General features: G+C 41.4%; 1 protein-coding gene across 1 annotated transcript; it reads left to right on the top strand.

The window, feature by feature from the left end:
* The first annotated feature begins 14,039 nt into the window (after nucleotides 1-14,039).
* LOC110515986 (homeobox protein MOX-2) lies at nucleotides 14,040-27,646 on the top strand. The gene is made up of 4 exons (XM_021594668.3): nucleotides 14,040-14,189; nucleotides 16,934-17,835; nucleotides 22,804-22,976; nucleotides 26,787-27,646. The coding sequence occupies exons 2-4, from the start codon at nucleotides 17,289-17,291 to the stop codon at nucleotides 27,003-27,005; spliced, it is 939 nt and encodes a 312-aa protein (XP_021450343.2). The 5' UTR covers nucleotides 14,040-14,189; nucleotides 16,934-17,288; the 3' UTR covers nucleotides 27,006-27,646.
* The last annotated feature ends 27 nt before the right edge of the window (nucleotides 27,647-27,673 follow it).

The raw sequence follows: 27,673 nt of genomic DNA, 5'->3' as shown, positions 1-27,673 counted from the left end.
AGAATTGCAACGTGTGTGAGGGAATGAGACGCTCACACACACTGCATCTGGAATGTAGACATTCACACCCTATTGACCATTACCTTTCACTCATACAGCCATGTGTTTTACAGCTACACACACATCCGGTGTGCTCACCATGCTCTCAGCCCTCTACAAATATTGCACTTAAGCCACTCTTCCTCCAACACCTCCTCAAAACGCTCCTTTCCACTTCTCACTTCTCCAAATTCTGTGGATAACACTCCTTTGTCTCACCCCTCTCTGTGTTGCTCTCTAAATAAATGTTGAATAATATTTTTCTTCAGTGATTTTTCTGTCCCTTTTAAAGCATTGTCCTTTCCTTCCTTCCTTCCCTCACTCACTCCCTCCTTCCCTCACCCACTCCCCCCTTCCCTCACTCCCTCCTTCCCTCACTCCCTCCATCCCTCACGCTCTCCCTTAAGTCCTATATGGTCTCTGCTTTTCACCACATAAATTCATTCCACATTCTCTCTCGCAGAGCTGTCACTGGTCCACATATGCAGTGAGCTTTATAGATGAGAATCAGCAGGGTATCAGCTCTCTGATGGGTTCCTATGAAACTGGAGGAAACAGAGACTCAGGCAGACATTTTTGACGTTCTGTCTGACATCAGCCCCAGTTCTGGCCTGTCCCATTCCCCACTGTGCTCAACACACATGGCCTTGGGTAGGTCCAGGAGTTTTACCTGACCACATGACATGACCAGGAAAGATTATTGGCCCTAGTTATAGCCTGGCCTCAGTGGAGGCTGCTGAGGGGAGGACGGCTCATAACAATGGCTGGAATGCAGTGAATGGAATGGTATCAACCACATGGAAACCATTTGTTTGGTGTATTTGATACCATTACACCTACTCCGCTCCAGCCATTACCACGAGCACATCCTCCCCAATTAAGGTGCCACCAACCTCCTGTGCCCTGCCTGCATGTCCCATCCCCCACTGTGTTCAATTCACATGGCCATGTGTGTAAAGCCAGGTGTGAACTGACAAAGAAAGTTTCGGGACCCCAGTTACAACCTAAACCAGTGTTTCCCAGACTTCTCCTTGAGTACCCCATGGCAGTTTCACTTATTTGATTTATTCCAGTAATAACACACCTGATTTAAATAGTAAGCCCATCATTAGCTGAAGTAGGTGTGCTATTGCTGGATTACGTCAAACATGTGGAACTAGCTTGGGGTACTCGAGGAGAGGTTTGGGAAACAAACCTGACCCAAACACATCCAAAAGACTCCATCAGCAGGAACGATGTCCAAATCCAGCCGACATAGCAGCCCCATGCCGAGATCCTAGGGTGGGCTTGGTTAAGTAGAACAAAGTGGTCTAAATTGGGCTCTGTGATTATCCGCCACTACGATTACCTCTGCAGGCCGGCCCTATCGCTCATCATGGCTGATTATTTGTATTTGGAAGGGTAGAAGTGCTCTGTCGTAGGTGGAGAGTGCGAGTCGTGTGTGGAGGGGGATGTGGTGATGAACTTTACAAATGGGGATGTCCCTCTTATGTAAACTAAACAGCTGAGAAACCAAACAGAGGGAAGAGGTCTAGGGGATAGACTGGGATTAGGATGGAGCTCTACAGTTAACTCACTCTAGTGCACTGTGTGTCATGGTCTCCAGACTAAACCACTCAGTTACAAATGGTCTTGCAGTAACTGCTATTCATACATATGGGGTAGTAGGAGGGTCTAATTGGACTGAATGTCTGGTAAAGTACATCACTTTGAAACGATGCCATTTTTTACTGAATCCCATTTTGATGTGCGGTGTGATCTGTGCAATGATGTGAGTGTGTGTGGGTGTGGGGGGGGGAGACAGAAAGAGAGAGCAGGGACGGAGAGAGAAAGAGAGAGCCTGTTAGTTGGAAGCAGCTGTGGACCTGGCACTGGTTTTACCTGTGAGCTTTCTTTCACGGCAGGAGCTCCATCGCTCTGACGGCCATGTTGCAATTCTGTATGCAATACAGAGGATGGAATATCAACATATTTCAAGGAATTTTCCCTCCTCCGCCAGAGGAAGCAGTCATCTTTGTTTCTTTCCTCCTCAACTCCTTGGATGCCTCTCAATCGAGGACACCTTCAGTGAGTGTCGAGTTAACACACACACACACCTACGCAAACTCCCAGTCACACTTTTAATTCACATTTGTACAGAACTGAAAACACGAGAGCAGAACATGCCTCAGGGCCTGAGCATATTCCAACTGCAGTGTTGTGAAAGATTGCAACCATTCCCCAGATGAAACCCTCAAAGCCTAAAGCGACATACTTTGTTATCATGGCATGGCATCATGATTTGAATTGTTTTGGGAAGAAACGACTAGTAACACACGGTTCCAGCCATCCACCCAGCCACCACGCTGTGCAGCGGAACGTCTTCGGAGAGCTCCTCTCTCAGTAGTCCTCATGGAAAACACTCTCCCTTTGGCAGCTTCCAGCGTCTCCCCGAAATGATTTACGACTCCGAATCAGTCGTACTGTTCACTTCCCCTGAGGGGAGTCTCCAGACGTCGCTCTGACTTTCCTTCTGCTGTCACGTCCCATTTAGATAGACAGCTCTGGGGTGGATGTGTCTCACTGCGTGAATGTTTTGTATCATTTAAACCCACAAGAGTTACCAATGAATCAACTTCAAGCAGTTGAAGATCCATTGATATTTATTATCTTTTCTATCTAGCTTTTGGATAATGTATTTGAGCAATTTTGAGATATATATTAGAGCCATGACTTCTCAGGCTTGTTCTAGGAGTTTGGCCCCTGCTATATGCAATGTATCATTCCATAATGACTCCATGTTGTTTTTCTTGCTGGGTAGACAACTTCAGATAATTCCAAAACTTGCGCAAGACGAGAGTTCCAGCGGCTGTACTTCAGAGACTTCAGTACGCATCCGGACCGACTGCCTCTTTTCTCCTCTTTCCCTTATTCCTTACAAATGAAGTCTGAGTAGCAGGCCATGCTCGAGTGAAATTTATTGATCTGCAACAGTCCCTGCGCATCTAATTGGCTGTTTTGGAGTTAACCCCGGTAGTGATGGTTCTCTCAGCTGGGCCCAAATGTCTTCCCGGCCACAGCAGCGCAGCCTGTGGTGCTTTTGGTCTGGGTGTGCACTTTTCATAGAACCCGGCCGTAAATCTCAATTGCTCTCGTACTTTTAACATCTCCATTACCCTGGCTGTTTTGTCAGCACACCATTGGGTGTAACAGAATCCTGTCTAACCGACATTTAAGTCATTTCCTACCCTTAAGGCCAGATATTACGGTGCGGCGGCCAGCGAAGGTACTGTAGCGGGTTGGCGGATTGGAGGATGGAGCCCAGGCAGCAGAATGGCAAAATGGGGACCCGGTTATAATCTAATTAAAGAGAGAGAGAGGGAAAGAGGCCCCAGAGGCACACAGGGCTGGCCAGCGCCAGGAGTGTTCCCCCAAACTGCACCGCAAAATACAATGTGGTAATGTCTCCAGGCCTAATTCTTCCGGAGGAGAGAAAAAAGGACCCTTTCCTGCTGCAGACGCTGACGGCCACATCCCACGCTCTGACATCAGAGAGGGAGAGAGACAGAGCGAGAGGGAAAGAGAGAGAGAGAGACAGAGCGAGAGAGAGAGAGAGGGAAAGAGAGAAAGAGAAGGAAGAGAAACAGAGGGAGAGTGAAATAGGGAGAGAGAAAAAGGACAGAAATAGAGGGAGAGGGACCAGAGATGATTTATGCCCTGCTGTGCAGACACCAAAATAAATCTGGGGACTTACACAGACAGGCTGGCCATAAAGAACAGGATAATTTCAGACGTTTTCATTTTTTAAACCCCAAATGAGCTAACTTCTCCTCCGTCGACGTCAAAGCTAAGGGTTTTGTTTTATGTCACTAGAGACATTACATGATATTGTTTCCATCCTGGGGGGGGGGGACTTACTCTATAGTTGGATGATATATGGGGCTCCTTACTCTCCTGGAGCTCATCTGGGGAGCTCCACAGTTAATTATTAGGTCTGCCGTCGTGAGAACTTTGTTAACAGTGTGTGGGCAGGCTTGTTAAAAATGCTACTAATTTGAGGGGTAGAAGTTATCGCATCACGCCTCTCTTTGCCATCAGATTACATTAGCCCGTGGGTTATATGTCAGTCGCCACTCACACATGCGCACACACACACACACACACACACACACACACACACACACACACACACACACACACACACACACACACACACACATATACACATTTGCACGTGTACACACATGCTAAGACTCACACACACTTGCATGCAGGTCTGCATACACACACATGGACTTCCAGGTGACAAAGGGCTATGATACACTTCACTCATTCAGTTCACGCCGAGATCAATTTCACTGTGGCGATTCCACTTGCATGTGTCTGGTGTGCACCTTTTAGAAGGGAGAGGGATCAGTTTCAGTTTAAGTGAACCTGATGTTGACTGTTAAAAGGACCGTGAACTGTGACCTTTGATAGCTGCAGCGAACACGTGTGCAGACGAGGAACCACTTTACATGGGCACAAAGGATTGGGGTCAATTCCATTTCATGAATTGTGTTTTCTATGTGTATATTGAATTTCAATTCAAGAGGTGAATTGGCTGAATTAGAAATGGAATTGACCCCAACCCCGCATAAATAAGCATAAATGTCCATTGAAAATGAGTCATATTTGTGAAGTAAAGTATCAACACAGCCTTTCAGTACACACAAAGGGTGGCCTATGAGACTCCCTCTCCAGTTGACCCAAACCTTGCCCCCTCCTCACCTTTCCTACATTTCTGATTAATTTCCAGCCACCAGATGCTCTGGCAAAACTCGTAAATGGCCAAACCCATAAACTCACAGCTCTATTTCTCCAACAGCTCTTTCTTGTGGAGAGCGCCAAGAGTGTCAGCCGGCATGTCCCTTCAGCATGGGATGCCCCAAATACGAATTCTGAACAAAGTGTTTACAGTAGAATGCTACACTGATGTGATCTAGATGTACTTCCTGTTTACTCTACCAGCGCTGCTGGAGCATTTGTTAGTCAGAATTCTGATCATATTGATTATCGCATGCCACCGCAAAATGGAGCCCACGTGTAAACCGCTGGAGCAGTGTGTGTGTGTGTGTGTGTGTACCAGCCTCGGTGTGAAAACCAAGGTTGGTGTGTGTTCAAGACTGTGTGTTTGCAAGTACGAGTCTGTGTGTGTATTCCAGCCTGTGTGCGTACTGTGTTTGCCTGCTGTGTGTTCTGACTCCAACCCTCTGTGTAGTGCAATTAGCACGTAGTAATCAGCTCTATAAAATGGCAATCTGGTTTAAGGTAAACAGATGGGGTTGTATGATACAGTCGATTAAGAAAGAAAATGGTGCTTGGTGCAGTGTTTGATCAGCAGGCCCTCAGCAGAACAGTTATTTACACGACTTACCACAACTATGGCAGTGTCGCTCAGTGTTAGGCATTTTAATACCAGGAGGCAATCTTTTAATATGGTTTATTTATCGAGGAGAAAGGGAAATGACGTGTTGATTGCTGAACAACAAGACTGACGTGCGTGAAGATGAGTGATATGTGAGAATGTTCCTGTAAATGCTCGGTGTTCTTTCATCTTGAATTGAGAGATGTGTGTTACCTCAATAACTACACTGGGGGACATTGTACATGTGGGAAAAGTAGTTCCATGTCTGTCAAACGTGTTTAGAGGATGTCAAAGCTCATGCTTTGTAAAATACCATAAATATGCAATGTATACGTTGTATAAATACATATATTCAAATGATGCTGAAGTTGAAGTTAAAGCAGTTACTAGTGACGTTGAGACAGTATGTATAAGAGCCTTATAGGCCTAAAGGAGCTAACAAGTGTAGGGGGACAGATATAAACATTACAACCCACAGTCTGTCTTCATACTTGCCAACAGAATTAGGGGGATTTTTCCCCACTTGATCTGGGACTTCTCTGGCAATGCATGGTGCTTTGGTGCGTCAGTGTGGGTCATTCAATATCAACAACTATAATTAGTAAGCGTAAACAGCTGGGGGAAGACACTGAGGAAGCACTGAATCAAAACTAGTCGAAGGAGAGGAGTTTATTTCTTCAAAGAGGTGTGAGGAATTTGTTAAGACAATGTGTGATTCAGGAACAGTCAGCGACAGGGCCGGCTCTAGGCATAAGCAACATATGCGATCGCTTAGGGACCCCGGCCACTAGAGGGCCCTTGACTCAACTTACTGTTGACAGTTAGTTTGTTAGTTTGTTAGTTAGTTTGGTTGTGCTTCAGCAGATTTTCTCTTATTTTTTTCAGTCATTAGTCTCAGCGGGGACATCAATAACCGGATGTTACAGTTTTCAGGGGAAATGGAAGAGAGAGCTTGAGTGAGAGTGACTAACAAAATCAATGGGGCCCCCTGGAGGTCAGGGCCCCTTGACACGTGCCCGGTCATATTCGGCCATTACTACAACGTATTTGTACATTAAAAAGGAGTGACTCCATCTTAACTCCTCCTCCGCATTTACTGGATTGGTTGAACAGTGCAGAAGAGAACCTCCCCCTACAGTTTTTGACCATACATAATGTGGGTGGGGGGGGGGTCTAGTTTCAGGCATTTATTTTACGCCTGCTACGTCAGGTTAGTCTGTCACTTACAGTCACTCAATTAGCCATGTCAGCTAACAATTTTTAGAATGGTAAGTTAGTCTAGCAAGTTAGTCTAGCATGCAGGGCACGTTTCCAGGGGCACTGACCTCCAGGGGGACCCACTCTCACTCAGATATCATTAACATGGCATACATAAGTCATGGCAAAATGTGTAGAACTGCAGAAAACTTGCTTTAAAATTGCAAAAATGTCTCACTGCCTCCCTGGAAAAATTTGTAGAATTACATGAAATTTGTCAAAACATTATATTATAATTTCTATCCGCACCATGGCAAAATGTGTAGAATTGCATTAAATGTACTTTAAAACTTGCCGCGTACATAGATAATCACTTAGGGCCTCTAAAAGGCTAGAGCCAACCCTGGTCAGGGATATACTAACCCAAAAAGTTTTGAAAACATTTTCACATTTATGAACTAAATGTTTTTTATTCATTGCTTACAGTATGAATGATTGATTTACCATTGTTTTCTAATAGCCCCATACAAACAATTAATGGTGAACTAATGTGGGTATTAATTCATAGGTAAACAAACTACGTAGGCTACAATGTTTTTACATTTTGCAGAGGAGAAACACACTTTTGAAAGAATAGTCTCAAATACAATACTGTCCCATCCCACGCTTCTTCCTGAGTGAAGTTGTTCTGTCCTCTCTCCCAGATTGACAACATCCCTATTGTTTCCTATTGGATGACTAATAGCTGCAGCTTTCACGCTACAGGGAGTTTTCAATTCCTTCTTGAGTCTGTCCAACTCCCCCACTCATTTTCTTTAAATCGGCACACCCTGTCTTTCTGTTCCAGCTTCTTACTTCCTGCACTCTCCATCTCTCTTTACTTATACTTTTGTTTTCTCTCTCTCTCCTTCCTCAGTGTCAATTTTCCATCACAGACTTGCTGTGACATTGGTTCCTTCGCAGGTCTCCCTCAGTGCTTCTGTTTGTGCAGATGGATTATGTGTCACAGGAAGTCCCTCCCCCTTCCTTCTTCTCTGTCTTCTAATCAAGCCCCAGGGAGGTCTGGAAATCCCTGGAACTGATGCTGTTCTCCTTCCCGTACAAACCTCCTCCCCCCCTTCACTCTTCAGTCCCAACGAGCTAGCCCGATTCAACCCCCAACCTCCCTCCCAGCTCCTGCACACTGCACTGTCACCTGACGACTACAAACAAAAGACAGGATATAGGTCCATGTCTTACTGTACATTTCTCTTCCACAGATGTCATGGGGATGCATTTGATTCTTACATTGTGAATGACATGCCCCTGTATTCAATCCCATGTATTTCATGTTCAACTAATACATAAAGAGTAAAACATGTTTGATGTCCAGGGTTAATTAAGCTACTGTATGATCTAAAGGATTCGGATAGACGCAGGACCAGAATGTGTTTTCTCAAACACCAAATCACAAAACAATAAAACATCAGAGTCTTTTACAATCTGAGACTGTGCTGGACGATCTCCAAACGAGCCTCCATAACATCACCTGTGCTCTTTATTAAGCCAGTAGTTCTCAAACCGCTGCTCGGGGACCCCCTGGCGCATCACAATTCTGTCGCAGCTCTGAACTAGCTCACCTGAATCCCCTATTCAAGGGATTCATGTTTGTTGACAAGTTGAGTCAGGTGTGCTAGCTCCAGAATAGATTAAATACATGGAACGACTGGGGGTCCCAGAGGAGAGGTTTGAGTACCACTGCTCTAAGCCCTCACTATCAGCGTTGGTGTCTGAAATGAAATCGCCCCTCTTACAGTATGTCTCAATATCCTCCTATTGTCCTAGACGGCTGGTCATGCGTCATCTCCACACCGCGTGGACTCAGTAAACGGGTGAAGCCAGCTACTAGATACTCCTGATTGGGAAGACATGGGATTGTTCTGGAGGAAAGAAGGGAAATGCTTGGGAACTCCACTTCCCAGCTTGAGAGGAGACAGAGAGGATAATGGCTCCCCGGAGACCAGCCAATGACCTCACTGAGTGCAAAATATGCGAAGGTCACAGAGTTCCTATTGGGCCGCTGCTAAATCTGACTGACACCGGGCAGCAATAACCCTTGACTTCAGATCTGCTCTGCACACACTAATAATAGATGAATAAATGTCAAGAAAATATGTCTGAACTTTAAAAAAATGTTTACTTGGCAACATGGTCTCATCAGATTATGTGAGAATATGGATATTTAATCATTGAAATTATGTCACTTTCAGCTTCATGGGTGACATACTACAGTATGGTTAATACAGTATGTCAACAATCTGAAATAATTCTAATGACAATCTGTAGTTGTAGCCATTCTTTTAAAATGTTTTGGAGTCATCAATCTAATGATTGCTGGTAAGGGATGGGTAAAAAAAAACGTTGATACTTTCCCATCTGGTACGTTGTCCAGTATATGATAATTACCATAAATAAAACTATAATGATGATTGTGATTACCATCTCTGATTGCTATTAGTATCGTGTTCCCCTTAATATGCTTGTGTAATGTAAGTGAGATCAGCATAACCCCATCGGCACCAGAGGTCAAGTATGCGTTAGCATTACTCATAGCTACAGGTCAGTTGGGATCACTTGAAGCATGACTGTAGCTATTCCCCCCCCACCCCCTCCCCAACACTTACCAGTAGAGGTCAGCGTTCACATAGCATAGCATAACATACCTCCCCACCATGAGAGAGTTGAGAGTCCCAGACCATGGTATTGTTTAAACCACTTGGAAACACCTTCACCGATCACTAACAATTCAATGGATTTTGATAGTTGCATTGGACCTGCCACTGACAGGGTGGTATGGTATGGCAACGCCCTGAGAGCAGATCAATGGTGGAGACTGGAGAGCTAGAATAATGTGCTAGGTCGAGCTAATGAGGTTCGACAAACACTTTGACACGTTGAGTGTTAGTCAGAGCTTTGAGTCTGTGACTAGCGGGAGAATCTAGCGCTCTGGGAATATGCCAGACACCCCCAGGAACCTAAAGAGAGAAGGAAGCCGTTAAATCCCAAAACGTTGAGCTCACTCTTCTGAATGTTTTGTTTTGTTGGAACAGCATGTTGTACTGGATGATCAGAGGGATGCTGAAGTAATGGAAGTGGCCCAATGCTGTTTCCAAGCTGCTGGAGTGAATGAGATTTGTGGGGGTCAGTAACAAATTGTGAAAAAAGCCAAGGGTGAGGCAATCGCAAAAACACTAAGGCCTAATGGCACTGAAGGCATCATTCACAGATTGGAGTCTGGACCAACTCAATGCCTTCTGGCACCCATTCACATCTGAAGTATGAAGCCTTCCAGGGCTCACCAAGTGTGGGGGGCAACATGGTGGAGGGCATTTACAAATGTAGCTAGGAGGAAAGTGGCTTTGCGCTATAGTAATGCGTATGGAACCCGCCAACCTGGGACTTTGGGTGTTGGTGTTTCTTTTTCATTTTTTATTTTTCATTTCACCTTTATTTAACCAGGTAGGCCAGTTGAGAACAAGTTCTCATTTACAACTGTAACCTGGCCAAGATAAAGCAAAGCAGTTCGACACATACAACAACACAGATTTATACATGGAATAAACAAACATACAGTCAATAATACAGTACAAAAAGTCTATTTCTCAGTGTGTGCAAATGAGGTAGGATACTAGGTTGTACTAGGTCCAGATCTAAATGGAGTTTTAGTGGGTGAACCTGAGCTGTTTGAGGTGTGGTCTGCCTGGTGCTAGGCACTGCTCATTACCACACGAGTCTGCAGCCGTGCAGCCAGCCGGGCTCTGTCGCCCTGTTCTGAGAACCTAGCAGGACCATCACGCTATCCACAGCTCCAAGCACCACCTGCTGTCAATAATTGTTCAATCAATAGACAATGGCCACCTCACTATTACCGCCTTCATTTCTCTGTAGTACAGGGATATAGGCATGAATCAGAATTTGTTAGCTGAATTTTGATTTCCATGCATTTTAGATGTTAATTATAGCTTCTGAAAAACTATATGAATTCAACTAAAACCAGAATCTCTAGCAGATAGATAGGTAAGCTACAATGAATGTGTATAAAAACCAAAAAAACATTAGATTTCTTGGATTTATTAAGCGATCATTATTTTGGTGGCAGGTTTAAAAATCCTAGTCATCATAGTTATCATGGTCATCATAGTCAACATAGTCATAATAGTTATCACAGTTATCAAAGTCATCATAGTTATCATAGTCACCATAGTTATCAAAGTCATCATAGTCATCATACTCATCATAGTCATCATAGTCATCATAGTTATCATAGTCATCCTAGTTATCAAAGTCATCATAGTCATCATAGTTAGACATGTCTATTGAATTCCTAACAAGATATGAGATCAAATTTCTTTACATAATGCAATCAAAAGTAATAAAACAAAGCTATGTTACATTTCATTACATTTTATCCAGAGCGACCTTCACTCAGTATATTTGGCAGTTCATATTTACAGCATGATAGATATTGCCTTAACTATGCAAGGTCATTCAGTAATAAACATTAGCTTTATTGTACAGTACTTACTCAAAAGAGAAAATATACAGCATATTCAAGTGCAACCAACATCCCACAAAATTCAACAAGACCATTGCAATCCTATTCAACATATCAGTGTACACCGAGTGTACAAAACATTAGGAATGCTTGCTCTTTCCATGACATATCAGGAGAATCCAGGTGAAAGCTAGGATTCCTTATTGACATCACTTGTTAAATCCAATTCAATCAGTGTGGATGAAGGAGAGGAAACAGGTTAAAGAAGGATTTTCAAGCCTTGAGACAACTGAGACATGGATTGTGTATGTATGTGTGTCATTCAGAGGGTGAATGAGCAAGACAAAAGATTTAAGTGCCTTTGAACGGGGTATGGTAATCGGTGGCAGGCGTACCTGAGTGTGTCAAGAACTGCAACACTGCTGAGTTTTTAACGCTCAACAGTTTCCCATATTTGTCAAGAATAGTCCACCACCCAAAGGACATCCAGACAACTTTACACAACTGTGGGAAGCATTGGAGTCAACATGGGCCAGAATCCCTACGGAACGCTTTCAACACCTTGTAGAGTCCATGCCCTGACGAATTTAGGCTGTTCTGAGGGCAAAAGGAAAGTGTTCCTAATGTTTTTTTACACTCAGTGTATGCTGAAACACAACAGCAGCTTCAAAATACTGCATAAATAAGTTCATAAATAAGATAATAATGTAGAAAAAAGTCTAACTCTATATTTATAAGGCATAGATGACAAGATAGGTTTTTGGATAAGTACTTTTTATTTTAAAGATATCCACAAAATGCTGAGTGTAAAGAGACAACAGTTAGTGCCTAAGAGCACCATATACATGTACATCGTTTTCACGTCCGCAAGTATTTTCCTGACAACGGTCATAAATCTAAAGCTGAAATTCAAAGTAAAATAAGCAGTGATTAACATTTCCCTGCCACAGTCACCAGGATTTCCCCCACACAATAATTTCAACAGGACAAGCTTTTAAATGCCAAACTTTATTGTGAGGAATATATAGGATTTTTTTTACGGTCAAGAAAGGAATGCATTTCCTTTGTATTTTAAATGAGCATATGTATGGTGTAGCTAAATTATGTTCAAGTAAATATTTTGCTACCAGTTGTTTTGTGAAGTAGGACATGAAACAGCTTGGTGTTTAAACACTACAGCAGAGACCATGTGAAAAACAAGATTTAAATAAGAATTGTATTAAGTTGGATTCAATCAATTTTACACACTAAATATTGTCTTTTATTGCTGTCGAATAATTCATTAAATTAAGTAATTAACAACCTCATTAATATTCAATTCGCCTATGGACATGAAAGAAGCATAATTACATCCATCTAATAATTATGGTTGTGTATAAATTGCTGTCCCTCCTAATCAGTTCTTAAATATGGATGATATGACAAATCAGGTTTGAAAAATCACAATAAGTGTTTTCTCATTAAAACGTATCCAACTTGCCACGAATGAGAAAACAACTGTCAATATACGCCCTTTATATTTCTCGCCCGATACTTATATTCATGTATTCATTTGACATGTGTTGGATTACTGCTTGTTGTATTTTAACAAACATACAAGTGTGAGCCTGCTTGTGCTTAATGCGTCATATTCCAAGGTTTAAACCAGATTACATATGTGTATATTTATGCATCCTGATTGAAAGTTTTTATGCTGTACTATCAAAAACTCGATATCTGTCAGAAAAACTCTTTCTGACTAAAGCACTACATTAAAACTCAGCTAAGTAAGAGGCAGATGATCAAGTGAAAAGAAAGAGCTCATGGTGATAGCCGGGCCTCCGTTACACATTCGATTTTTCATCTAATGTTAAGAACAAACGCATAATTATTCTTCAGTCAAATACATTTGACTTAAAATATTCAGTTAGTATGGTCAGTTATACACAAACACTAAATTGCCACATCAATTTGTATACAAGACAAAACAGACACAAAAAAAAAACTGCAAAAGGATTTGACAAAAGTTTTTTTTTTGTACACTTCTTCTACTGATTAGATTTTGGGAACCCATCAGATCTACAGTCAGACCAAGGTCTTCATTGAATTTTTCTGTCCGTTAATCCCCAACGGGGGAAATGGGATTGCACCAGCCAATACATACAACACCAATAACTACACAATAAATACACACAGACTGAAAGCACTATACTATAATTTCATTGTGTTTTTTTGTTGTTGTTACACATCATCCTCTGTCTATAACCTCATTGTTTGGACGTATTGGGCCTCTCTGACTGACAGGGACAGGTTGGATGACTAGCAGCAGGTCTCTATCTAATGTCTACAGCACTGTGCCATCCTGGCCTTGCTCTATCTGCCCTGTCACTGCTAAAGCCTCATTAAACACGCTCCAAATTGGTGCCATTTTCCCGGCTTAATCTGTAACATCACTGACCCGGGGCTCCTAGTCACAGCAGAAAATCTGTGGATTACCCATCACCCCACCACCATCCCCACCTGTGGGGGGGTTTTGACTCATATCACGGCGGCTCGAGCAACACACCACACGAGGGGCAACAAGAGTAGAATTCACTGAGACACTCTCGCCACAGGGTACTAATGCTGCGAACAGAATGTCCAGAGAGTGAAACCACGTGTATTAACACCCGAAGGAGAGCTGAATAAACATCTAGCTTTCATACACTGCTATTAGCCTTCATTTGAAAGGTGAACAGTAGAAGGTTCAAGCTCACCTAAGGAGTTTGTAGACACGGTGCTGCTCCCTTCGAAAGGCACGGTAGGAATGGGGAGAGCGATAGCGCCCAAGTTACAGCCTGCCCCCTCTCTATCTGCTAAAGTCATTTTCTCTCAAAGTGTAATTAGTTTCCTTGCTCAGGCAGGCCTGCATACATGTGGCACAGCCGGCTGCAGTAGCATAGTCTCTGAAGCTCTGGTGTGTGTGGTACTGACCATGATGCCTAAGCAATAAGCATTAGCCGTACATCAGGTGAACACATGCAGCTATTGGAATATCTTGATTGATCGAAAAAGGTTGGATTGTTTTATTTTGCTAATTTAATAGTCTAATGTCATTTGGTCTGTTAATTTGTCATTTGTAAATTCATGAGCCACTTATAATTTCTGATTCTTGCGGTGAGATTTGAATTTATTGATCTAATTTGGAATATAATGGTATAATTTTTTGTGTGTAGGCAAATCATTATTTGTAAAAAAAATTGCACACAAAAATTCAAAAGTTATCAAAATTAGACTTAAATCTGATTGTAGGCTTATTTGTGTTTTATCACCCCTTCATGCTACTAAATTTAAATAATCAATGATTGGATTCAGCTTTCATCCAATTTAATCTGTTAAATATATGTTAGATACAACAAACTATTATAGAGCTAAAAAAAATGTTATGTATATATCTGATTATGACAAACTTAATACTTTTAATACTTCTGTCTCACTGAAATAGGACATAAGATAAGAGAAATACCTTCTCCTCTAGGTATTTTCATGCTTTATAAACTCCTACTGGTCATATTATACTCTATAGTATATAGTAGTATCATCATCGCCTCTGTAAAGATAATATAGGATCTTTATATTTAGCTATTTTTAAAAGCTAATGTTTACATATATATACATACAGTACCAGTCCAAAGTTTGGACACACCTACTCATTCAAGTTTTTTTTAAATTGAATTACTATTTTCAACATTGTAGAGCAATAGTGAATACATCAAAACTAGGAAATAACACATAACACCAAAAACTGTTAAACAAATCAAAATATATTTTATATTTGAGATTCTTCCAAGTAGTCACCCTTTGCCTTGATGACAGCTTTGCATTCTCTCAACCAGCTTCATGAGATAGTTACCTGGAATAGTTTTCCAACAGTCTTGAAAGAGTTCGCACATATGCTGAGCACTTGTTGGCTGCTTTTACTCTGCGGTCCAACTCATCCCAAACCATCTCAATTGGGTTGAAGTCAGGTGATTGTGGAGGCCAGGTCATCTGATGCAGTACTCCATCACTCTCCTTCTTGGTCAAATAGCTCGTACACAGCATGGAGGTGTGTTTTGGGTCATTGTCCTGTTGAAAAACAAATGAGACTCCCACTAAGTGCAAACCAGATGGGATAGCGTATTGCTGCAGAATGCTGTGGTAGCCATGCTGGTTAAGTGTGCCTTGAATTCTAAATAAATCACTGACAGTGTCACCAGAAAAGCACCCCCACACCTCCTCCTCCTTGCTTCACAGTGCGAAACACACATGCGGAGATCATCCGTTCAACTACTCATCAGACCAAAGGACAGATTTCCACCGGTTTAATGTCCATTGCTCGTGTTTCTTCACCCAAGCAAGTCTCTTCTTATTATTGGTGTCCTTTCGTAGTGGTTTCTTTGGAGCAATTCGACCATGAAGGCCTGAATCACGCATTCTCCTCTGAACAGTTGATGTTGAGATGTGTCTGTTACTTGAACTCTGTGAAGCATTTATTTGGACTGCAATTTCTGAGGCTGGTAACTCTAATGAACTTATCCTTTGCCTCAGAGGTAACTCTGGGTCTTCTTTTCCTGTGGCAGTCCTCATGAGAGCCAGTTTCATCATAGCCCTTGATGGTTTTTGAGACTGCACTTGAAAAAACTTTGGTGGACTGTCGTTTCTCTTTGCTTATTTGAGCTGTTCTTTTACCAAATAGGGCTATATTCTGTATACCACCCCTACCTTGTCCCAACACAACTGATTGGCTCAAAAATGTACTTTCTACAAGGCACACCTGTTAATTGAAATGCATTCCAGGTGACTTCCTCATGAAGCTGGTTGAGAAAATGCCAAGACTGTGCAAAGCTGTCATCAAGGCAAAGGTTGGCTACTTTGAAGAACCTCAAATATAAAGTATAGTTTGATTTGTTTAGCAGTTTTTTGCTCACAACTTGATTCCATGTATTATTTCATCGTTTTTTTTCTCAAATCTCAAATATATTTAGATTTTTTTAACAGTTTTTTGGTTAATACTTGATTCCATATGTGTTATTTCATAGTTTTTTTTCTCTCAAATATAAAATATATTTGGATTTGTTTAACACTTTTTTGGTAACTACATGATTCCATATGTGTTATTTCATAGTTTTGATGTCTTCACTATTATTCTACAATGAAGAAAAGAGTAAAAATAAAGAAAGACCCTTGGATGAGTAGGTGTGTCCAAACTTTTGACCGGTACTGTATATATATATATATATATATATATATATATATATATATATATATATATATATATATATATTATGTGGTAAAACGTTTTTTGGTGTATACCAACTACGCATACAGAGGTATACTAGTATGAGATGGCTTTGCAAAGGAAACAAAGCAACACGTGCTTTAACATAACTAACCTCACAACGATATCAACAAAGGTAAGAGAATACATATCGAGCTATCCCTGGACACCCATCTCTTATGGTGAGTATGAAATGGTACAACCCTATCACATAACACCATCATCATCTTAAACATTATGGATTATTTTTCTAAGAAGAAAAGGGGCCACCAGGAGACAGACAGCAAAAGTCGAAAAAATAAATGGCCTTCTTTCCTGAGACACCAGCCATTTTAATAGAGCTGCCATGCTTTTTGGAGGGCGATCATATGCATGTGGTCAGTAGTACGCAGTCTGTGACCCAGCCTCCCTCTCACGTTACAGCCTATTTATAACGTTCCCTCTGCCGGCTCCCCTCTTACTGCAGTTCTTTGGAACCACCTTTCCCTCCACTCCACAGGTCTCCAGTCTCCTCTCTCTCCTGTCATCTGAGAATCTCTCCGGCAGCTTATCTAGGGTTCACTGTTTATCCTGCGCAGCCTGGCAACTGTCCGCATGCCCAGGATTATTACTGGAGCCCCCTTTCAACACACACACGGACATACACACAACTTTTTTATCGAACTCTTATCAAGGAGACGAATTTGGGGTGAGCTAAGGAAAGAGCACAAGTTGTGGATTTTGGATCTTCTGTGTTTTGTTTGACCCTTTTTTTTTATATATATATATTTTTAACTTAGTTGGCTTACTTTTTTGTTACGTTTCATTTTTTGTCCCCCTCCTTATCTTTCTGGAGGGCTGTGTGTTTGCATGCGATGGATCACACACTCTTTGGCTGCCTCCGCAGCCCCCATGCCACTGTGCAGGCCCTGCACCCTGCCTTCACCCAGTCTCCGCTGACTCTCCACGGACGCACGGACCACGTCTCCTACCCTGACCTGGCCTCTTCCACCGCCACCTCCTCTCCTTCGGCCTGCATCATCTCCGGCTATCCCGGTGACGAGGGCCTGTTCGGTGGGCATCACCACCATCACCGTGGGCATCACCCGGCACAGCAACAGCAGCATCACCCGCCTCAGCACCAGGCTGGCTGGCACATTCCACAGATGCCCTCTCCTGGCAATGCGAGCTCCCGCCACAACCTCTGCCACCCCCACCCCCACTCTCACTCGGCCCAGGACAGTGCCCTCGCACCCCCAGACCTAGGCACCCCTGGCAGGAACAGTCTCTGTTCCAGCACCCCCAACCTGGGCAGCAGCACCCCCACAGGGGCCAATTGTGTGCCTGCAGACTTTGGAAGACAGACACTGTCACCTGCTGAGGCAGAGAAGAGAAATGGCAAGAGGAAAAGTGACAGCTCAGGTAAGACCAGAGGAAAGATCAACTTTTTGGTTGACATTTATTTTTATTTGTCTTTTTTCTTCCTTATTTTGTGAGCCGCATGTAAAAATGGGTTGAGTATAATGTTGCACAACTTAACTGGGAAACTAAAGCTACATATCTTTATCTTATTCATAAGTTGTCATACATTTGAAATACTAAACATGATATAATACACTTGCAGAGTATTTATTCAAGATGGGCATAACTTAACTGTACCTTAATGGTGTGGTTTCAAGAATGCCATAATCACTCAGACTTCTAAGGCTTTCCGTGGAGATGGATTGAGGGAAGTTTATGTTTCATTTGATGTTTATATTGTCTGAAGAGAGGTTTGTAGATGTTGGCTGACATGAACAGGGGCAATTACAGTATGTTGACTAAAGGGGAGAGCAAAGGCTAAATCCCATCGGTTTCATTTCGACACATTTTTAGGGGGCAGAAAATGAGGCTCACTGTAAAATATTAATGTCATGGATTGTAAAAGACTACACCAGTGCTTTGCATGACAATAAACACCCGAGAAGATTTAGGCTTTTCTTACTGTGGAGTGCGCTTAGTTCCAGGATTATTGTTGATGCAGTCATTTTTATAAATTGCACTGACTAAAAGAGACTGGGAAGTTGAATCAATAAATATATTCAATTGAACGATTTGAGTTACAGTGGCATTATGTATACCATTTGATATACAGTTTAATAGATTTGTTGCAATGTTAATAGTCTTTAAATAATTTTAATTTTTTTTTAAACATAACTTTCAAACGTCCAGAAAAACGTACTCTCTATTTCCTACCAGTTTGTTCAATGGTCCTAAAACATGTATGAACTATACAACCAACCTTACACATTTTTACTGCTAAGTATTTGGTGCTTCGCTCCTAAACATCTCAAATGAAGATCACTTTGTCAGTCACTATTGAGCCGTTATTAATATACAACGTTAGAAAGAGAAGTTTTTCCAGCATTACAACAACACACGTGAAATTATGGTCTAATTGCATTGAGAAGGTTTGGAATAATGAGTTACTTACCTCAAGTAGATACTGTACAGGCGTGACTTTCATAATCATTGAGATTTCCTACGTTTGTGAAAAGGACCATGGACTTTATACACAGCAAGTGTAGAAATATCGACAAAATATAAACAATACAAATATGGTAATTTATTACATTAAGATAACTGGAACATACATTTCTACATTATTACATAGCCTAGCAGTGTATTTATAACTCTGAATATACCAATATCTCTTTAATATATCAACTTTTTACTATTCAACCTTTCTAATCGATATTAGGCACTTTGTAAGTGTTAAAGTGTTTTTTTGAAGGGAAGATTTTGTTGTCAACGTATTAGTAGGGACGGATCGGTTTCCCATGGAAACGTTATACCGGGTCACTGGAATGTCATCCTGCAGCACTGGGCCTGGACGGACCTCTGTCTGTTTCAACACCCTCAGTGTGGGTCACCTGGCTGTGGTTCTGTACACACCACTTGAATACTTGATTGATATTTCCCTATGTGGTCAGTGCCCTGTTTCGCTTGACTCACACAGGATACTGTTTGCCACTTCAGTCATGGATCCCTTCTGACACATGACTCATTCAAACAGACGATGAAACATTTTCACAAAATCACAGGGACTTAAACTACTTAAGTGTGCAATTACATGTGTATTCTTTCTGTTTGAAATGAATGGACAGCATAGAGACAGACATATAAAATAGGTTTCTTTATCATTTTTCAGAAGCTTATAACAATCCTATTTAAAAAAAAAAAGTAGTTACCAAAATAAGGACTCATGGTATTTGGATGTAGAGGAATATCAAAAAGATGCATAGAAATGATTAACACACCTGACTATGCAAATCGTTGTACAAGTAGCAGCACCACGCTGAAATTGCCAGAGAAACGACAGAAAGTTACTAAACTAAGAGAGCGCAACTTCGAAGGCAGTCACTACTATTTATAATACTGCTCTTGTTTTGACCATACTAACCTCTCATATATTCACACATTTAGAACTCCATCCTCTATTTCCTGTTCTCCTTGGTCAAATCATTTGGAAACTAACACTTGGCCCCCAAGCTCCATTTCAATTCCCTAGTTCCAATGGTTATTGCAGCCTCATTACGTGGGCCTTACATTCTCTTCACGCTAACACCAATCATGCTGATTATTGAGCGTAGTTAGCTTATCCAATCAGCTGTCCAAATAGCATCGTGTTGCCAATTCGATGAGATAGGCCTGATTGGGTTTCACCATCTGGATTGAAACCTGAGTAAAATCAGCCTGTGAAACTTTACATTAGATACGAAAACAATAATAAAACACTTGAAACCAGATTTCCATGCAAAACATTCTCCTGGTCAAGAAATACAAATCATTTAGTGTGATTTTTCCCTAAAGGTGGACTGCACTGTCACGTGATGAGTGGTCCGGCTGATATTTGGGTGTCTGGTTTCCGTGAAACCTGCTAATTTCAAGGGTCCCACCTGGAGGGAATATGGCCGTGCCGTTTGGTGTAACCTGGGCTGGCCTCTTGGAGTATTCTGGAACTCTGAGGGAGTTAGGGGTTAACCTGGCAGATTTTAAAGTTTGGGAACACTTTAGCCCGCAGGTATAGTGCTTTATACATTATGTTATGCACATCGACATAATGTCTAACAATAAGGCTTATAATGTTCCATATCACTATGACTCAACGTTTTTACTGACTCAAAAATGGCTGTTTTTTTGTTGTCAGGATCATTATATAATTATATGACATTGGTAGAGGGTCATCATACATGCTCATGTCAAGTCTCCTACTGTGTATTATAGGTGAATTATAATGCAGTATACATGTAGGCTTTAAGTAAAGTGTAACCAAAACATATTTGGAAAGTGCTAATAGATTTTAAACATGAAGTAATAGTAATTGCTTGAATCCTGTTTTGTTATTGTGGAGTGTATTTTTGAGTGCTGCCGTAGCAAGTGATGCTCAGGGACTAACTCAGTCATGGCTTTGCCATTTTCGTTATTGACGCTGAGGTTATTTTTGGTAGATCTAGCATTACACTATTCTATGTCACAGTGAAATTGTGTTTGCCCTAGATAAGAATCCTCAACAAAATCTACAAAATGATTGGCCAATGAACTGGAAATGTCACACCGAAAGGAGTGAAAAGTATAACCATTTCATTTTGAAATCTCTGTCAGAAACGTCGGCATGGACACCAACATTATTTTTGAAAAGGTTCCCTGATCTGGCTTCAGACCATTTGGGAGCCCTAAAACAACCCAGTGTCTGGGCTCTGTATTTTCCTCCCATTATTCCCTTTTGTGTGGAGAGATGAAAGTTCCAGCAAGGACCTAATTGCTGTGGTGTAGTGGCTGTGTCGTAAAACCTTGGGACTCTTTTTAAATCGGCTTTGCGCTGGTCTCCAGCAGCTGGCCATGTTATTCTTTATTCTTACACAATGGCTGTGTTTACCAGAGAGTAAATACATCTAAGAGGTATGTTTGAATGAGGCCTGCTCTCTGGCACACCGACAGTTGGTCAACCCTGGTGAAATGACAGACATGTTGAGACATTTTCTATTCACCATACAATGATGCACAGAATTTCAGCTACTTTACCACACTGTAAGGAAAGTCTTATACTTTATGTTGGAATAACTAGATTATATATTTGCAGTGTATTCCTGTCATGGATGCCAGTTGCGCACTATGACATATCACCATGTGCTTGGAATTTTCCTTTCCTTTTTCCCACAATATCAATGATGAATGGCTTTTTGCAAACAAAAGTTGCATAATTTTCCATTCTTCTATATTTTCTATGACACGAAAAGAAGAGTAAGAGAAAGGAAGCTTTTTTTCTGTGAGAAAATATTTTGAAAGAGACACTCTTTCAGTAAGAACTTCTCGGAGTGTCTCCAGTGACGTGGCAAAGTGGGGTGCCTGGTCTGGTCCTGGCCTGTAAACTCCCAGCCTATTTACAGTTTGGATTTGGGACCGCCTGTTGGGATTAACGCGACTGCAGAACAGAACCGCAGATGAATTAGCATGCAATCGCTGTTGCCTTGAAGTGCAATGTGCAACTGAAGCATATCCAAAAGGCTTAACCACAAAGTCTGGTCACAATAGGAAAGTTTGGGAACCAAATTAACAAAACATGTTCCTTCTGAGAAACAGTGAAAAATAAAAATGTAACAATATCTTCTCCTGAGGTTGGATTTTTAATCCACATTGGTTGTGGATTATTTCCTCCCATCACTCCAGTTAATCAACAGGTGGTAGACTTGCATATCTTTGCAAAAAAGGGACCTGCATTGCTTCATGTTCATCTGGGGAATCGTAACAGTTTGTCCTTATGTGTATGAGATCATAATCATAGGTCAAATCCAGACTGACATACGTGCGTGCTACTCTCCCTGTAGTCCATCTCATAGTCTAGCCATTCTCAGTAAGTTAAAAAGTTTGATAACATTGTTCAAAATCAAACAACACCAAATCTAAATGAGAGATTGGAAAAATACGCTTATAAAATTGAGGTAAATAAACTGAGGAAATATAGTTTCTCAAATCCTGCAGCGCTGTTTCGTTCCATATTAAAACTACAAGGGTAGCAGCCGATTCCATTAACAGTAAGACAAATGAACTCCACATTGTAAAGAGTAGGAGCCAGCCCACTGTGTGTGTGAGAGCACAGCTGCCAGAAACAGGCACATGTGTAGACGCTTCTGGGTCCTCCCAGCCACTTACAGTGTGCATAAACAATGCCGCAACAATAAAAGGTGATTGGCAGCTCCCATTGTTTCCCATACCTGACTCCTTCTCTCCTCTGCCTGTATTTGTGTCTCTGGCTCACACCTGCCATATAGTACTCTTTTTATCATTATTTTCTTTGAGTATAAATCTCCCTGACTGGAAAGAAAAAATGAGTGCCGTGTTTGATTTCAGAGTCCCAAGACGGGAATTACAAGTCAGATGTGAGCAGCAAACCCAGGAAGGAGCGGACGGCGTTCACCAAAGAGCAAATCCGTGACCTGGAGGCCGAGTTCGCCCATCACAACTATCTGACGAGACTGAGGCGCTACGAGATAGCAGTCAACCTCGATCTCACAGAGAGACAAGTATGTAATGTCACCACTCTAACCTCATTCTCCCACTTATCCTTTTGGGTTCAAACATATTGACCCCATAACGCATTAATGCCGGGTGGTGGGAAAAGTTTGCCTCAGTCGGACCATACAGAGGTTTTCGGAGATACAATGTTTTCCTAACTTTAGAACTTCTGGTTTGCGTGCTGTTGTGCTCCAGCTGTGACTGTGAAGAGGGACTATCATATTCCAGATATTTGGGTCTATTCTTTCAGTCAGCCTACAGTCAAGTAATGGAGACAGGCACAAAAGCAGGAGGTGCTGTCTAGCAAGTCACTTCCTGTTTCCCCCAGCTAGGACAAATTAGTCTCAGAGCGCAGGCAGAAGGGCCGCTGTAAACACAGTCACGTGAAATAAATAATGGAAGACAAATTGCGGGGAAGGAAACATCGTACAGTGTTCTGTAACACCTATTTGGGGTGTCAGAGAGAAGCGATATGTCACATGTGGCATACATCTGGCTGTAGGTAGTTTGTTATGTACAGCAGGGATTAAATGGATAGAACAGACTGATTCCTGACAGTATATGTTCCTTTACGTAACATCGGAGACTCAAAACCTTCAACCTTAAGTTTTCGATTTTCGACAAAGTGCTTCAATGTAACACTTCTAAAAGTCATTTCAAATGCCCAAATATACAAATAAACTAAGATGAAAAATATTATGCCTACCATCTAAACATGAATGTAACATTAAATAATGGCCACACGTTACATCACCCTTACCACAGTGAATACCATTGGGTTATTCCATGAAGTATTTATGTAATTACCTTATAATAGCCTAGTAATTATGTACAGTTCTGGAGCACTTATATTGCGCTTAGAACATCCAATATTTTTCTTATGTCAATTTCAAATTCATAACCAACTCTTAGAGAACATGAACCGACCTGCTATACCAGAGAGCCAACACGACCCCTAAAGCATAACATGACTCGGACAGGCCTGTGTCTTACCTTCAGTAACATGGAAACTCATATCTTGTAACAAAACAAAACAACCCATACAAACCAGTCATAATAATAACATTATAAGTAATTGAGTCATTAGCCCACTGATGATAGCATTAGGTGAAATGACATGGACTGTACAGTACTGTACAGCCTTGCCTTACTGCACTATCAATAACAGGAGTGAAAAGTGCAAGCTTGCAGATGTATTTTAAGGATGATCCACTTACAGTAATGACAGTAGGAAATCTGGGTGGCCGGGGTTGGATCTCTACCCGTCAACCTGATAGGGATTTTATAACTATGAAACTCAATTTTGGTCGATGAACTAAAATACCTTGATAGGTGATATATCACAAACATGTACAGTACCAGTCAAGAGTTTGGACACACCTACTCATTCAAGGGTTTTTCCTTATGTTTACTATTTTCTACATTGTAGAATAATAGTGAAAATATCAAAACTATGAAATTACACATGTGCAATCATGTAGTAACCCAAAAAGTGTTAGACAAATCTAAACATATTTTAGATTTTAGATTCGTCAAAGTAGCCACCCTTTGCCTTGATGACAGCTTTGCACACTCTTGGCATTCTCTCAACCAGCTTCACCTTGAATTATTTTCAAACAGTTCCCATATATGCTGAGCATTTGTTGGCTACTTTTCCTTCACTCTGCAGTCCAACTCATCAGTATTATTCTACAAATTTGAAAATAGTAAAAATAAAGAAAAACCCTTGAATGAGTAGGTGTGTCCAAACTTTTGATATATTTGATTTGATATAATATACTGGTACTGTATATTAGGTAACATAGCAACAAAATACCAACAAAATGCATGCATCCCCATTGAGCTATAGGCTGTATTCAGGTGGCAAAGGCTTTGAAGGCGTGCTTGTGCAGGTGTGCCACAGCTCACACGTGCCCTTCTGACGTGCAATCATATGGGCCGAAAAAATATCCATCACCACCACTGATGTGATCGTCAGCATGGCATGTATCGCTGAAGGTTTAAGACAAACATTGTGTGTAAAATCAAGTGACTTCCTGCCCATGTGACCCAGCTAGGCCCCACAACATGACACCCTCAAAATAAACCATCCGAACTAGAGGTCGACCGATTATGATTTTTCAACGCCGATACCGATACCGATTATTGAAGGACCAAAAAAGCCGATACCGATTAATCGGCCGATTTAATTTTTTAAAAATGTATTTGTAATAATGACAATTACAATACTGAATGAACACATATTTTAACTTAATATAATACATCAATAGAATCAATTTAGCCTCAAGTAAATAATGAAACATGTTCAATTTGGTTTAAGTAAAATCAAAGTGTTGGAGAAGAAAGTAAAAGTGCAATATGTGCTATGTAAGAAAGCTAGCGTTTCAGTTCCTTGCTCAGAACATGAGAACATATGAAAGCTGGTAGTTCCTTTTAACATGAGTCTTCAATAATCCCAGGTAAGAAGTTTTAGGTTGTAGTTATTATAGGAATTATAGGACTATTTCCCTCTATACTATTTGTATTTCATATACCTTTGTCTATTGGATGTTCTTTTAGGTACTTTAGTATTGCCAGTGTAACAGTATAGCTTCCATCCCTCTCCTCGCTCCTCCCTGGGCTCGAACCAGCAACACAACGACAACAGCCACCATCGAAGCAGCGTTACCCATGCAGAGCAAGGGGAACAACTACTAGAAGGCTCAGAGCGAGTGACGTTTGAAACGCTATTTGCGCGCTAACTAGCTAGCCATTTCACTTCGGTTACACCAGCCTCATCTCGGGAGTTGATAGGCTTGAAGTCATAAACAGTGCAATGCTTGATGCACAACAAAGAGCTGCTGGCAAAACGCCCGAAAGTGCTGTTTGAATTAATGTTTACGTGCCTGCTTCTGGCTACCACCTCTCAGTCAAATACTTAGATACTTGTATGCTCAGTCAGATTATATGCAACGCAGGACACGCTAGATAATATCTAGTAATATCATCAACCATATGTAGTTAACTAGTGATTATGATTGATTGTTTTTCATAAGATAAGTTTAACGCTAGCTAGCAACTTACCTTGGCTTACTGCATTCGCGTAACAGACAGTCTCCTTGTGGAGTGCAACGAGAGAGAGCCAGGTCATTTTTGCGTTGGACTAGTTATCTGTAAGGTTGCAAGATTGGATCCCCCGAGCTGACAAGGTGAAAATCTGTGGTTCTGCCCCTGAACGAGGCAGTTAACCCACCGTTCCTAGGTCATCATTGAAAACAAGAATGTGTTCTTAACTGACTTGCCTAGTTAAATAAAGGCATAAAAGAAAAAAAATTATATAAAAATAAAATATCGGCAAATCGGCGCCCAAAAATACAGATTTCCGATTTCTAATCCAATCGCAAGGAGAGAAAGAGAGACTCATCTAGAACCCAGTCAGTGTTGACTTTCAAGTCTACTCGGACCCGATCCTCTACGTAAACCCTTTTAAGCAACAGCCTAATCATCATTTTGGGAGACGTAAATACTGGAGGCGTTGTCGAGTCAGGGAAAAGAGGAAGCAGCGTCTTGATGCCAAGGAATGTGACAATACATCAGCACATAATCCCTGCTGGAGTATAGAAATAGCTGCCAAACCTTTACAGCAGCGCCTGTATCAAGTGTCAGGCTTACCATTTGATCAATATCCACGTCTTTTAATAGTCTTTTAATAGGACTCTACTCAGTATTCGTAACAGTCTCCAGCTATGCAAAATGTACCCCGCCCCCACTCCCACCCCACCGCCATTTTGCTGTTCTTTTTAGAATAACTCAGCTTGTCTTTTGTGGTTGTTCCACAGGTAAAGGTGTGGTTCCAGAACAGGAGAATGAAGTGGAAACGAGTAAAAGGAGGTCAACAGGGGGCTGTAGCGAGGGAAAAGGAACTGGTGAACGTGAAAAAGGGGACATTGCTGCCGTCCGAATTCTCCAGCATAGCGGCTCTTCATCACTCCACAGACTCCCTGGCCAATGAGGACAGTCACGAAAGCGACCAGAGTTCTGAGCATGCTCACTTATGATGCACAGCAGCAGGCCACTCCTACACAAAGTGGGTTCAGCCTCACATCTCAGGAACGTCCTTAAAAGGACATGTTATCTGGTCGTCATTAGCAAAGTTTAACGATGCTAAATAAATGTGTACAAATGTACAAAGAAATGACGTGTGTTACTTGATCTAAGAAGATACATGTTAGGACGTTGGTTAAACCAAACTAAGATCACCAATACGTTTCAAGAACTGCGAACCCAACGCAGGAATATGAGATATTGCAAAAGGTCAATGCACATTAAGCATACGTTACGAACGTGCCTCCACTCAACACTGCTCTTGGAAGCAGAACATATTCTTTGAATATTAGGACAGATTCAGAATTGGCCGAATTGTTATGAACATTCCATGTTGTGTGTCTTACATTGAAAAAGGGGCAAGTTCATGCTTTTGATTTGCACTGGTGAACACTTGCCTCAATTGGTTTCTACTGTTTGTCATAAAAATTGCGATGTAATCAAATTATTATCAAGTGTGCGGGAGAATCAAATTTGCTCAGCTAATATACAGTATACTCTGAACTTAATTATCTGTCATTTTCTTACCTTTTCTCTAGCAACAATTTCTAATACACACTATACCACTCACACAGTAATAAACATTTATGATGTTTCTTAGTGATCATTTTCTTCTGCCTGA

The sequence above is a fragment of the Oncorhynchus mykiss genome, chromosome 3, assembly GCF_057628025.1.
Source record: "Oncorhynchus mykiss isolate SJ-2025 chromosome 3, ASM5762802v1, whole genome shotgun sequence".
In the NCBI taxonomy this organism is placed as follows: domain Eukaryota; kingdom Metazoa; phylum Chordata; class Actinopteri; order Salmoniformes; family Salmonidae; genus Oncorhynchus; species Oncorhynchus mykiss.
Note: the sequence above shows the minus strand (reverse complement) of the source record. Positions and strands in the feature narration are given on the sequence as shown.